At 42.3% G+C, this 14,684-nt stretch overlaps 1 protein-coding gene across 1 annotated transcript in view; it reads right to left on the reverse strand.

Moving 5' to 3' along the window:
• Nucleotides 1-14,684, reverse strand: part of LOC309567347 (C3a anaphylatoxin chemotactic receptor-like) — a gene marked incomplete at its 3' end in the record, with an annotated part of 122,129 nt that overhangs the window by 63,279 nt on the left and 44,166 nt on the right. Inside the window, exons 2-3 of the mRNA XM_082272762.1 lie at nt 3,363-4,550; nt 174-345 (exon numbers count right to left, since the gene is read on the reverse strand). Coding sequence (XP_082128888.1) covers nt 174-345; nt 3,363-4,550 — 1,360 coding nt within the window. The remainder of the gene's footprint in view (nt 1-173; nt 346-3,362; nt 4,551-14,684) is intronic.

Raw genomic sequence — 14,684 nt, forward strand, 5'->3', positions numbered from 1 at the left:
CTACAGAAGTCCTGATTAATTAGAAGGGCACCTGTTATACCATTGTTTTAAAATCTAACTATGGGCAAAACCAAACATACCTTATGATATGGTTTTTCAGGACCCCACCTGCCGTAAGATAGCCTTATTATCTGTTAATCCTACCAGTAGATCAGTTTTTTTTTTCCACTTACTGTAATAGGGTGACAATGTTTTTCTTTCTGCAGCACAAACCGCAGCATTGTCACCCTGTACCTCCCTCAGAGGAGATGGAAGAACATTCATTCTACCATCATATCTGTGATGAATTAAGCCAGAAGCGACAAGGATTTTGCCACTTTCAGTTTCAGAGCTGTCATTTCTCGGCTGTTACAACCAGGGAAGCAGCTAAAAAAAACATGATCTGTGCATGTGCAGGGGAGACATCAGGGGTCTAAAGCTGGGTACACACTGGCCAAAAATCGTCCGCTTCAGCAGGAAGTGGTCAACTTTCTGTCAATGTGCACAGCTGTCTATCTGACAGACGCCATTCTAATGAATGACTTTTGTTGAAAGGACATGCTGGAAAACCAGCATCTGATCAGCACTCGCAGCCAATAGCTGTGAGCGCTGATCAGTGTATTCCAGTTTGGAGAGATTGCTGCATCAACAGTGTTGATGTTTAACCCAGCTCTATGGACACCTGATTTCTCCAAAAAGAGCACCTCTTACTCCTGAAAGTTATCACAAGGTTGCCCCCCTTGTGATAGCAATAAAATGTAATGAACAATTTAAAAAAGTGTAAAAAAATAAAGTTAAATTAAAATAAATAAAACAAATTAAAAAAATGTAAAAGCATCCTCTTCCCCCCACGTATACATGCAAAAGCAAACAGACATATAGGCCTAGCACACATATGTAAATGGAGTGTGCACCACACGTGAGAAATTGCAGTGCACCTAGGAGTGAGAGTAATAATTCTAGGGCCCTACTTCATGATTAACTAATTTATTTGGTATCCCAAATACACAAAATAGGGAGCTGAAAACATATAAATAAATCAAGTGACTAAGAATCCACCGTGAAAAAATGAATTAAAATATTCAACAAATGTCCAAAGCAATACAACGTTTATTGGAGTATGTGTTTTTTTTTCTTTATTTTTTTTTCAGTTTTTTTTTCTTTTTTATGAATGTTTGGTATCAATTCACTCAACACAATATCATCTTTTATATTTAACCAAAAAAATTGGGTTTTTATATTATGTTTGTGTGCACTAAAATTCATGTAAGTGTATTTTTTCCTGAAAATGCGCATTTGATAAACAGCTGTGAAAATATCATGCAAATAAAAAAACTCCAGCAGCCACCATTTTATTCTCTGTGCCCTCTGCTTTCAGAAAGTAAATAGTGTTTGAGGGTCCTTTTCTTGGAAAACATGCTGATTTTAATATTTATGTGAAACATGTCAAAATTGTCCCAGACGGCAAGCAGTTAAAGCTCTTGGCAACTAAAAAAATGATCACTTGCAGAGGAGCTGGGCCTGCACTGCAACTGGTAATTGCTCATTTTGGTCTAGGCCATTGGTCTCCAAACTGCAGCCCTCTGGGCAAGATGTGGCTCTTTGGTTGCCTCTGTTCGGCCCTTGGGAAACTTTTCCGCCAACTGACATCAAATATAAGGCACCATTCTTCCCACTGACAACATTAATAGCGCACCCTTCCTTCCACTGACACCATAGATGGGGCACTATTCCTCCTGCTAAGACTAATGATGGGGCACTCTTCCTCCGAATGACGCTGTCGATAGGGCACTATTCCTCCCATTGATACCAACCATGGGGCACTGTTCCTTCTGCTAAAACCAAGAATGTGGCACTAATCCTCCTACTAAGACTAATGATGGGGCACTCTTCCTCAAACTGACTCTGTCGATAGGGCACTATTCCTCTCATTGATACCAACCATGGGGCACTGTTCCCCCTGCTTAAACCAAGAATGGGGCACTATTCCTCCTGCTAAAACCAATGATAGGGCAGTATTTACTACCAGTAATGCGAGGACATTTTCTATTTACATTTACCACATTTTGCCCCTAAAGCCTGAAGGACAGTAAACTGGCCCTTTATTTAAAAAGTTTGGAGACCCCTGGTCTAGACGAACAACAAAAAAAAGGTTTGCTTAGGCTATCCCTCTCCCTGCAGCTACATCGGTCCCCACAGCTTCTTCTCCCCCACGCTCCAGTAGTCTAGGGTCCTGAATTAGACGCGATGACACTGAGGGACAGTCCACTGCCGGACCTTGGGGAGCACCACCTTCCAGGGGAGTGGAGAATCAGCTAAGTTAAGGGCTTCCCTCTCCCATACACAAAATGTGCTATTAGCCCTTGCAGTGTGTCCCACTGCAATTAATAGCTTTTTAATTGCCCGGAGTTGAGCACTAATTGTTAAAGTAGGACTATAGGCAAAACTTTTTTTTTTTTTTTCATTTTAGATAGAATAAGGGAGGGTTATAACCGCTGTCTGATTTTTTTTTTCACCATTTGTGTCCCATTGCAGAGATTTCCCTTCATTTTCTATCCCATAGCCAAAACAGGAAGTGAGAGGAAATCCCAGACAATCAGGGGAATCCCTTGAGGTCACCAGAACTAGTATCCTCATTGGAAGATTTTCCCTCTACTACATTTCTGGGGACAACCCTTGATAATGGTACATTAGCAGTGGCAGACTGGCAACTTTCGGACCAGGGGGCAAGTACAAACCAGAGGCCCATTGTGCAGCAACTCGGCCCCCCTCCCACTCTCCCTTTTCCCGTCCTCCTCCTGACCCCCATTCTAGGCTGAAGCCCTTCTCCAGGTACTCTCTACTCACAGTCTGAATCCAGGTTCCCAATTTGGCCAGCAGGGGGTGGTTGGGGAAGCTGGGACAGCTCGGTTGGGGCTGGCCAGGGGAGGAGAATCTCCAGTGGGGCATGGAACTGGCCTCTGCTCAGACACGTTTTACACCATCCATGCTGGGGAAGGAGGCCTGCGCTCTGTCCTTGTCTTCAACCCGTACTCACTAGGTCAGTGGCAGGGACTTTTTACTTCTCTTCACAGGAATCCTTTAGGCATGTCTGAGGCAGAAGCGGTGCAGCCTTTTTACAGGACATCAGAGCGGCCCAGGAGGCAATTGCCCCCCTGCCCCCTGGCTCAGTCCTCCCCTGTACAACAGCATAAATAGAAAGCGTAAATATCCTTAACGGGGGGCACAGACAGAAATAAAAACTGACAGGGGTTCTAATCCCTCTCCACTCTATCCAAAACTAAAAAAAAAAAAAAGAAAAAAAACATTTTTGCCTTTAGTTATACTTTAATATTTAAAGCTTTTTTCTATTTTAAATGCTTGATAGAATTTTCTTGGCTTACAGCAGATCTATTTGATCTTTTAAAACTTGATGAAACTGTCCACTTATGGAATACAGATTCAAATAATAGACCCCTGGCTTTACTACCCACTAACACAAACAATACTGGATTCAAACAGCTGCTTAAGTTCGCTATCACAAACAGAATAATCCTTATACCACGCATGTATTCCATAAATGATATATCCATATCGGTAATGGCTTTCAAATAAATGATTTTAGCTACAGCAAATGGTGTTTTAGTTAGCACAAAAGCCCCTATGAGAATAACAATAAATGTATATAGTTTTCTGGTATTTATGCAATGGGATTGTCTTACTTGTAGGACAATAATGAAGTTGGAGAGGATCATGACACAAAGGGGTATGAAATATCCAATGACTATTATTGGAATAAAAGACACATTGCTAAAATCCTGTCCTTTTTTGTACAATGCTACCGAAATGTCATCAGCACAGCACATGCTGCCTTTACACTCGTTCCGGTGTTGCGGAAATCTCACAAAGTCAGCCGGCTCCCATGTGTCATTCATCTGGCTTGTCATTTTTATGGCCTTAGAAGCAAAACTTAGAAACAGTATTTTTTCTGGAGTGCTATTGTTCTTCGAAGTATCATAGAGAAAAGGGGTGAAAGCACATTTGGTCTCATTTTCAACCATGTCTACATCATTATAGTATATGGCTGGTGTTCCGAGAGGCAATACCACCATCCAAATTGCTGTGCAGATACAGAAACAAATACGCTGGGAGAAGATCTTATGGTGCCACAAGGTTTTGGCCACTGACAAGACACGATCGATAGATATAGCTGTGATAAGGAAAGCGCTGCAGTATATATTACACACATAGGCAAAATGGCTCAGCTTACAAATATGTGATCCCAAGGTCCAGGTCTTTGACAGTAAAATCATCAGTCTCATAGGAGTGGTCATCAGGAATAAGATGTCTACCACTGCCAAGTTCAGGAACCAGAGTCTTGATTTTTGCTTCTTCATCTTGAAGCTGGTCATGTAGATGACAATGGAGTTAGTGAATAATCCAATCACGCAGGTAACAGTTGCCAGCGCTATGACCACATGGCTGACTTCTGTTGATAAGTATTTGAACTTGCTTGTGGCAGTTCGATTTGTTGAGTCCCAAAATTTGTAACATAGATTTTCGGAAAGAATTTCCTTCTCTGTCCTTGAGACCTGTAAGGGGATATAAAGTATTTTTATTATAGGATTAACTATTATATAATTACTTAATAAGGAACAGAATGTTGTCAAAATCTTGTCAATATAACATTGGATCTTTTTATAAAACATTATTTGGATGAATGTCACACTTTCGTACATGGTGTAATAAAGTGGTTGTAAATCCTCACATATACTTAGTAAAGTGAACAGCCTCAGATGATACACAGAGATGAAAAAAATCCTCCTACATAAGTTTTACTTGTATATCTACTGTCTTCCCAGAGACGTAACTAGAACCTTCAGGGCCCCGATGCAAGAAACCATGAAGGGCCCCCCAGACCCCTGGCCGTGGCCCTTCCATAGGCGTGCGCACGGGGTGTGCCGGGTGTGCCTGGGCACACCCTAATCACCCTGTGTCTGTTAGTGTAGGGCCAGATCTCCATCTTTGGCACTGAGGGTAGTGAGATACTTGGTGGAGAGGCGGCTGTGCTGTTGGCTCCAGCAGATAGTGAGGCTTGTCAGAGCCGCTCAGTGTGTGTGTGACACTGTTAGGTAATGTTACTGCTTGCAGGGGGAAAGACGAGCAGTCAAAACTCAGGGGTGATGTCGGGGGTGGGCGGGACGAACAGCTATCAAACACCAGCCAATGGGATGGGTCTGGGGGGCCGCTTTGTTTATGTGGCTCCGCCCCTTTCTTAAGCAGCCCAATCATTGGCTGGTGTTTGACAGCTGGTCTTTCTCCCTGAAAGCAGCACATACATGAAAGTGTCACACACAGTGGTGTACCAATGGGGGGGGGCAAGCCCTGGGGGGTGTCAGCCGGCGTGCTCTGAGATCCCACATCGCAGGGTGAAGGCAGCTGCAGTTCCATCAGTCCGTGCTGCTAGCGGGGGGCGGAGCCACGATGGGAAGAAGGGGGCGGGGCCTCAGCGGGAAGAAGGGGCGGAGCCTCGGCGGGAAGAAGGGGGCGGAGCCTCGGCGGGAAGAAGGTGAGTGTCCATTACCCAAGTGTGTGTGCTGGATAGGAGGGGGATGGTGAAGCTGCATATAGAGGAATTCATATTTCCCTATTCTTTCTGCAGGCAGACTGAGCGCTTCTTGCAAGTCTCACTGTCTGCTGAATGTGAAACTCCCCCTCTTCCCTGTTAGTGTCCATAAGTGGTGCCCAGTAGTGCCACCTATCAGTGCCCAATAGTGCCACCTCATCAGTGCCCACCAGTGCCACCTATCAGTGCCCACCAGTGCTGCCTCATCAGTGCCCATCAGTGTCACCTAATAGTGCCTATCAGTGCCCAGCAGTGCCGCCTTATCAGTGCCTATCAGTGCCACCTATCAGTGCCCAGCAGTGCCGCCTCATCAGTGCCCATCAGTGTCGCCTAATAGTGCCTATCAGTGCCCAGCAGTGCCGCCTCATCAGTGCCACCTATCAGTGCCCAGCAGTGCCGCCTCATCAGTGCCCATCAGTGTCACCTAATAGTGCCTATCAGTGCCAAGCAGTGCCGCCTCATCAGTGCCTATCAGTGCCCAGCAGTGCCGCCTCATCAGTGCTATCAGTGCCCACCAGTGCCGCCTCATCAGTGCACATCAGTGTCACCTAATAGTGCCTATCAGTGCCAAGCAGTGCCGCCTCATCAGTGCCTATCAGTGCCACCTATCAGTGCCCAGCAGTGCTGCCTCATCAGTGCCACCTATCAGTGCCGCCTCATCAGTGCCCATCAGTGACATCTGACAGTGCCTATCAGTGCTTCCTATCAGTGCCACCAATCAGTGCCCACCAAAACCGCCTATCAGTAGCCATCAGTGATGCCTATTAGTGCCCAGAAGTGCTGCCTATCAGTGCCACCTATCAGTACCCATCAGTGCTGCCAATAAGTGCCACCTCTCAGTGCTGCCAATCAGTGCCCATCAGTGCAGCCTCATCAGTGCCAGTCAGTGCTGAGAACAAGTGCCTATTAGTGCTGCCTATCAGTCCATATCAGTGCCTCACATGTAATTTCCCCTGTAATACACATCAAAAGGAAAATAAGGCATACATCTTTTTCAAAACTTAGCAGTGATGGTGGAACCCCTCTACAGATATTTGCCATACAATTTAACTTAAGTGCAAAAACTTTTTAGTTGGAAGGTTCACACCAGTAGAGCACTTTAGAATTTTTATTTTTTAGATTGTTACACTTAATTTTATATGTTTTAGTTACTATTATAATGTAAATGATTGCACTTGAAGTTAATTTTCCACCACCCATGCTAAGTCCATGTCTTTATGGACCTTGCTTTGTGCACTGGTGCGCAGTCACGTTAGAACAGGGAGGGGCCATTCCACAAATTTGGGAGCATGAAATTGTCCAAAATGTCTTGGTATGCTGACTCCCTAAGAGTCTAAGGGGCCAAGCCCAACCCCTAAAAAACAGCCCACACTATAATCCCCCAGCAACCAAATGATGTGGACCAGTGCACAAAGCAAGGTCCATAAAGACATGGATGAGCGAGTTTGAGGTGGAGGAACTGACCTCAACCCGATAGAAAACCTTTGGGATGAATTAGAGTAAAGACTACGAGCCAGACCTTCTCATCCAGCATCTGTGCCTGACGTCACTAATTTGCTTCTGGAAGAATGGTCAAACGTTCCCATAAACACACTCCTAAACCTTGTGGACAGCGTTCCCAGAAGAATTGATGCTGGCATAATTGCAAAGGGTGGGTCAACTCAATATTGAACCCTACGGACTAAGACTGGGATGCCATTAAAGTTCATGTGTGTGTAAAGGCAATACCCAATACTTTTGACAAGTGTATATATATATATATATATATATATATATAGTGTATGTGTACAAAGTGTGTATATACAGTATACTGTGTATATATATATATATATATATATATATATATATATATATATATATATATATATACACGCATGCGTGTTTGAGCTTTGGGGTGCACACCCTAATGCAATAGGCTGCGCACGCCTATGGGCCCTTCCCTTCAAGCCTGGGACTCTTCCCACTGATCCTGGGGCCCTTTTCTCTCATTGCGGGGCCCTTTCCCACATGGAAGAAAAATATATTTAAAATATATTTTTTTAAAAATTAATTTTTTTTCCCCAAAATATATTGGAAATATATTTGAAATGCTACAATTTTGGCCATATTCAATATATTTCTAAAAATTGTTCCCCAAATATATTGGAAATATATTTTTCTTCCATATGGGTTATTACGGTCCTGCAGTGGGCCCTTTCACCATTTCTGCAGTGGGCCCCCTTCATGCCATCTTGGGGCCTCCCCAAGGTGGTGGAATGCCAGGGGCCGGTGGCAAGTGTGACCTTTGCGATTCTGGAAGTTCACCCACTGGTGTCAGTAGTTTTTATTTTTTGGTATTTTAATTGTATTATTTTTTGTCATTTTATTTTATTTTTTTACAATGTCACTGACTATGACTCTGTCCATTCAGAAAAGGAAGGAGCTGGTAAATTACATATTTACTGACCCCTTCCTGGTTCTCTATTGTGACACATCCCCTGCAGCAGCCGGCAGGAGAGGGGGAGGGAGCACATTGGAGGGAGGACCAGGGGAGCACACAGAGGCCCAGAGACAGCAGAACACAAGTGAACTGGATAGGAGGAGTGACGGGGGCAGCATACAGAGGAACCAATCTCCTCCATTTTCCTCCTGCAGCTACAGGTGGAAAAAGGAGGACAGTGATTTCACTACATGCTGCCCCCGTCACCCCTCCTATCCAGGTGTACAGGGGAGCCGCACAGGCCCCCTGGAGCATGGGGCCCGGATGCAATTGCAACTCTTGTAGTTACACCCCTGTGTCTTCCCCTTTCTACACAGAAGTGCAGATTACCAGACAGGGCCCCCCCTTCCTGGATGAAAGTGACTGAAGACATAGATTTATCAGTCCCTTTCTTTGCAGCCTCAGCAGCACAGATTAATGATTAGGATACACTCAGAGGCTTCCTTCCCATTCACAAAGTGAAGCATAGTAAACACCGTTTACTATGCTTTAGCTTTGAATGGACACAAAAGTGATTGGTACTTATCGCTTACTGTGTTCATTCATGAAAGGAAGATTCCAGTAAATTACATATTTACTGGGCCCCTTCTCCCTCTCTCTCTCTTTTTTTTTTTTTTTATATATATTTCTTTATTATTTTCCAAAATTATTAAATTATACATCCATTTTTCACCATTACATTCATAAATTTTCACCTACCATTACATTCATAAATTCATCATTAATAAAAACGATCACAGGAGAGATACAAACCTACTTCTCATCCCTTTTACCTACCACCCCCCCTCCCCTACCACTCCCCCCCCTACATATCCCAAATTGCCTTCCTCTCCTCCTCCCAAGGCCGCATATTCCCGCGTTCTTTTAAACTCTCTCCATCCTTCCCAAATGTCCATCCACTCTCCTACCGTATCTCATCCTCTCCATTACACCTCAAATATTCCAGGCTTCTTGTTCTTTCCACCCTCTTAATCCATTCTCCTCCCGACGGGGCCTCTTCTTTTTGCCAGTTTAAAGGAATTAGACCTTTTGCTGCGTTCAATAAATGTGGAATTAATATTTTCTTATATTGTTTTACTGAGCATTTTGTGCCATGAAACAGACAGAACAACGGGTCCTCAGGGATCTCTATATTTAATTTTTTTTTAATCAGAGCTATCACTTCCCTCCAATATTTTTTTATTTTTGGGCATTCCCACCATATATGCGACATTGAACCTAATTCCTTAAATCCCCTGCAGCAATACTGCAAGCTCTCAGGCTGATACTTATAGTTACATAGTGAGATTGAAAAAAGACATCCTTCCATCCAGTTCAACCTATAATGTGTGTGTGTGTTTGCTGTTAACCGTACATTGTATACCCCTGTATGTTGTGGTCTTTAAGGTGCCCATCTAATAGTTTTTTGAAACTATCGATGCTCCCTGCTGATACGACTGCTTGTGGAAGAAAATTCCACATCCTTACTGCTCTTACAGTAAAGAACCCCCTACGTATTTTAAGGTTAAACCGCCTTTCCTCTAGTTTTAGTGAGTGGCCACGTGTCTTATTGTATTCCCTTTCTCTGAATAGTTTGTTCCTTATGCTAGGGTCACCAGTACAGTATTTGTACATTGATATCATATCCCCCCTCAATCGTCTCTTCTCCAGAGAGAATAGGTTCAGTGCTTGTAGTCTTTCCTCATAGCTGATGCCCTCCATTCCCCTAATTATTTTTGTTGCCCTTCTCTGGACTCTCTCCAGTTCCAGCACATCCTTCCTGAGGACCGGTGCCTAGAACTGGACAGCATACTCCAGATGTGGCCGGACCAGAGTCTTGTAGAGATGGAGAATAATATCTTTATTTCTGGAGTGAATCCCCTTTTTTATGCTTCCCAGTATTCTGTTGGCTTTGCTTGCAGTGGCTTGGCATTGCATGCCACTGCCAAGCCTGTTGTCTACCAGCACCCCCAGGTCCTTTTCCATCCTAGACTCACCCAGAGGTTCCCCCCTAGTGAGTAGCTTGCTTTCTGGTTTCTGGCACCCAAGTGCATTACTTTACATTTTTCAACATATACTTATATACTTTGTCCAGAGTATTATACCATCTAGCAATACATTTATAGTTAATTTCCGCTATGTTAATATCCACTGCGGAACTATGAACCAGCCTCAGACTCTTTTCTAATTGAAAACCCTCCCCCCGTGTCCCCAGTTCCCTTTCCCATTTTTCTATGAATGGATGTACTGCCGGTTCCATCGCTGCCACCAAAATTTTATATATATTTGAGATGTTAGACATTACGTTTTCTGAGACACACATTTGTTCAAAAGGGAGTAACTGTTTTTCTCCTCTCAGAGGCTGTGGCAGTGATTCCGTAAAATGCTTTAACTGGCAGTATCTCCACTCATCTACTTTCCAATTCATTTTTTGTTGTAAGTCCAAAAAGGTGCCCACTTTCCCATTTACAAAAATATCCTTTAACCGTGCATCTTCTCCAATCCAATTCCCGTAAACCTTACCCACCTATGGTGGAAAAAAATGCGTCCCGCAATGGGATTAACTGTGAATTATATTTCCATTTTTCTTTTTTATGTATTGCATCCCAAATTTTGAGTGCCTGACGTGTAATTATATGTGTATTTAGATTACATTTTCTATACTGTGGAGGTATCCACATAATTTTTCTCAAATGTGTATTACTCATAGTGCATTCTAATTTTATCCAACATTTTTCACTTTTTTTTTACCCCATTCTTACACCCATGAGAGTACTGAGGCCTGATAATATTTTCCGAAATCTGGAACCACTAATCCTCCTTGTTTTTTACTTTTACTTAATACTGCATATTGTATCCTGGGTTTTTTATTTTTCCAGATAAACCTTGTTATTAATGACTTCAGTGTCTTGAAAAATGTCTGGGGGACTGGGGTTGGAATCATTTGAAACTTATAAGCTATTTTTGGGAGAATATATATTATATAGAAATTATAAATAACCACATTTGTATGTCCACGAATATTTTTAAAAATAATATTTTTTAAAAATAATATTTAATTATATATCAAGCCACCCCTTATTAATTATCCATATTTATTGATGTAGTATTTTACCTTATTTAATAAAAGTATTTTTAATAAATAGACCTATATATAGATATCCCAATTTATCTGCAATTATAACTTATAAGAGTTTCAGGCACCGTAAGGCATGATATTGCATAAATATGTATTGAGATATGCCTATGATAGATAGCCGATTGTACGATATTATGCAAGTGTATAAGTATGAAATCCGGAGTAAGGATAAGTTCTGTATAATGATATAATTTGCAATATAGGAACAATAAAGCTCATTAATGTAGAATTATTAGTGTGGGGACACGGACTTGCGTCCGGTTCCGGGTAGAAAATATGGGCGGAGTGGGGCGGAGTGGAGAGCGGCAGCTCCAATATAAAAGATCTGGGCCAGACGTGAGACTCCACCTCTGAAGACGTCTAGCCAATGACGAAATGCGTTAGGTGGAACGCACGTCGTGACGTCATACGGGCTCTAGTGGACCGCAAGCCAGGAACTACCGCTCTCCACTTGCAGCTCACGTGTATGACGGTCCTGTTTGCTTGTTTTTTTGGATTTTATGGACTATTTTTTTCACGTTTGCCTTACCAGTTGGTTTTATTGAGCCTTTGATGTATTATCACCTGCTTTTATCATCTCACTGGGACTGTATATCATTTTTATATTTTTTGGAGTGTACGGGGTGTGTGCAATATTAAAACCATTTGAAAACAATACCGCACTATCCGGCTTTTATTCCCTTGTTATACACCCGTGATTGGAGGTGATCTGCAGGGGGAGCTTTATCCCAAGGAGGCGCATTTTTGGCTGGAGGGGATATACCTGTGTTTGAAGCCTAATTGTAGTGGAGTGGTACTGCAGAGGGACGGCTTCTATTTCCAGGGGGAGCGAACCCGGACCTGGAGAGGATCTTTTCAAGCACGAATGGTCCTAATGCCGTAAGGCATATAGGACCCACACCGTCTGGTGAGTTTGCAATTTATATATTTCCACGGTGAAGGGATATCTAGGGAAGAAAAGGAAGAAGCACTTGCACCTTATGCAATAATTTTGGACTGTTCACCTTAATATTTCACAGTGTTTATCATTTTCATCACCAACATTCACTGTGGTGGATATTTTGCTACGAGGACTGTTTTTATCATATATATATTTATATTTTTTTGTGCACATGAATTATCCATTGTATAATTTTTAGTATTTAAGATGCACATTATTTATTTATTATCACTTTGTGTCATAGAAGTGTTGTAATTTCATCACTTAGGTATTATTCAGCAAGCGCTATAGGTTATCACATTTTGTGATCACCATTTTTTCATTTTTGGGAGAATAGACATTTTTACAATGTTTATTCTTCCTATCCACGACAGGGCCCGAGTTGCTAACTTATTAATTTCTGTTCTTTTTTTTTTTTTCATCCAAAATATTTTTATTGAATATCAAAGAAATCACATACAGCTTTAAAACTGCTGAAATCCAACATTTGGTAACTTTCAATAATGAGAACTTGAAGAACATGGAACAAGAATATTAGCTAGTACAGTAATCTACTGTCAAACAAAGTAAAATATAGAATCACGTGAGTATAATCAACTTGCAAGTAATGCTGGCGTGTTTTCTGCATCTGACTTCTGTCCATACAAGTTAATCTCCTAACAACTTGAGTGGAGAACTGGGTGAGAAATAAACAAAGAAAAAAAAAAAAAACAGATTTTTGACTGAAGTGATGCCTGGGTAGGGCATATGTGTAGTAGGGGAAGAAAAGAACTGTGCTTCGAGGAATAAAGACTGCTGCGTCTCTGTTTGTTTTATTTCTGTCTCATGTGTGAAAAGAGTTTTAGTCTACAATGGTTTTGACAAATGGTTCGGGGGTGTTCATAATATCCTTGTTCACTATATTTGAAGCATATGTTACATTGTTTTGCTGTATGGTGGGGTTAAGCAGGGGATGGCCCGCCTCCCCCGCCTCACGGGCGAGAGGTTCAGGCCCTCCCCTGAGTGAAATAAATTGAACCTATTGAAGGGTGGGGAAAATAAGGGTTCATGGAGAGAAGGGGGTGGAAGAAGGGGGAAGGGAGGGGAGAGGAGGGGGGGGTCGGGAGGAATGAGGGGAGTTGTTGGAAGGGATTAGGCATCCGCCCCAATCTCCGTCCCCATAAAGGACCAAAGGGTATCGAAGGCCTATTTTTTGATGTGTCGATCATTGTTTTACAAGTATATATGTTATCTGTGTTAGAGAAGGGGAATGAAAATCCTCCCACTATCCTCCCATGTTTAGGAGTGGGAGAGATTTCGTCTGTTATCTCGAGTAGTCACGTGGTCGGTAGACCCTGGACCTTCTCAGTAGTGGTTTATAGTTGTGTATTGTCGTCAATTTGGAGCTTATGTTTATTCCGTTTTGTATATGGAAAAGTATGTGTTAGTGTTGATATTCGGATCAATTAGTTAGTAAGTCTCAAAAAGATATCCGAGTTGGAGAATGTTATCCATGGATCCCATGTATGGGCATATTTGTCTATAGAGTCTCTTGATATTGAGATTAACTCCTCCATTTTTGCAATTTTGTTAACTTTACGTATCCATTCTGATATTACCGGGGGGGATTGCGACTTCCACCGGATAGGTATACAGGATTTTGCTGCATTGATTAGATGGGGGATGAGGGTCTTTCTGTATCTATGAGAAGGGAGGTCTGAGAGGTGTAGTAAGTAGGCAGCTGGGGAGAATTCTATACGAGTGTTAGAAATTTTTGGGATTATATCGTGTATCTGTTTCCAGAACGGCTGGATTTTGGGGCATGACCAAAAAATATGAAGGAGGGTGCCCGGATGTTTGGTACATCTCCAGCATACTGGAGGAATGTCAGGGTAGATTTTGTGTAAGAGGGTAGGTGTTTTATACCATCTGGTCAACACTTTATAACAACTTTCCTGCATGGAGACGTTTAAGGAGCTTTTATGAGTGAAAAAACAGATGTTACCCTATTGTTCCTCCGTTATGGATAGATTAAGATCTGATTCCCATGCAGAAGTAATTCTGTTGGTCAGTGCTTGTGAATTGGAGAAGAGCATATTATAGGTGGTAGAAATCAAGTGTCTTTGTGGAGGCTTCTTCATGCATAATGTCTCAAAGGGTGTTGGGGTTCTGGCAAGTGCTCCATTCCTATTAAGCGATGTCAAGAAGTGGCGTACTTGAAAATATTGCCAGAGGGGAATCGGAGACCCATCAATGCTTGATTTGATAGATAGTCTATCCCGTAAGATGTTGTTTGTGTAAAAAAGAAGAGTTCTTACTTGGGTATTGGGCCATATATTTGTGAGGAAATCAGGTGACATTCCCGGTGAAAATTCAGGATTTAATGTAATTGGGGTTAGGGGGCCTGGATTTGACGCTATGTCAGAGTGCCGACATATTTCTCTGAAGCATTGTAAAGTTGTGCCAATTAGTGGGTGCCTTTTCAGAGTTTGTGGTATGAGTGATTTAGATATCCAAGGCGTGTTTTGAATTGGAATATTGGAGAGGGAATTTTCAATCATTATCCAATCCTTAGTGGATTCAT

The sequence above is a fragment of the Pelophylax lessonae genome (genome assembly GCF_965119305.1).
Source record: "Pelophylax lessonae genome assembly, chromosome: 11".
Lineage (NCBI taxonomy): Eukaryota > Metazoa > Chordata > Amphibia > Anura > Ranidae > Pelophylax > Pelophylax lessonae.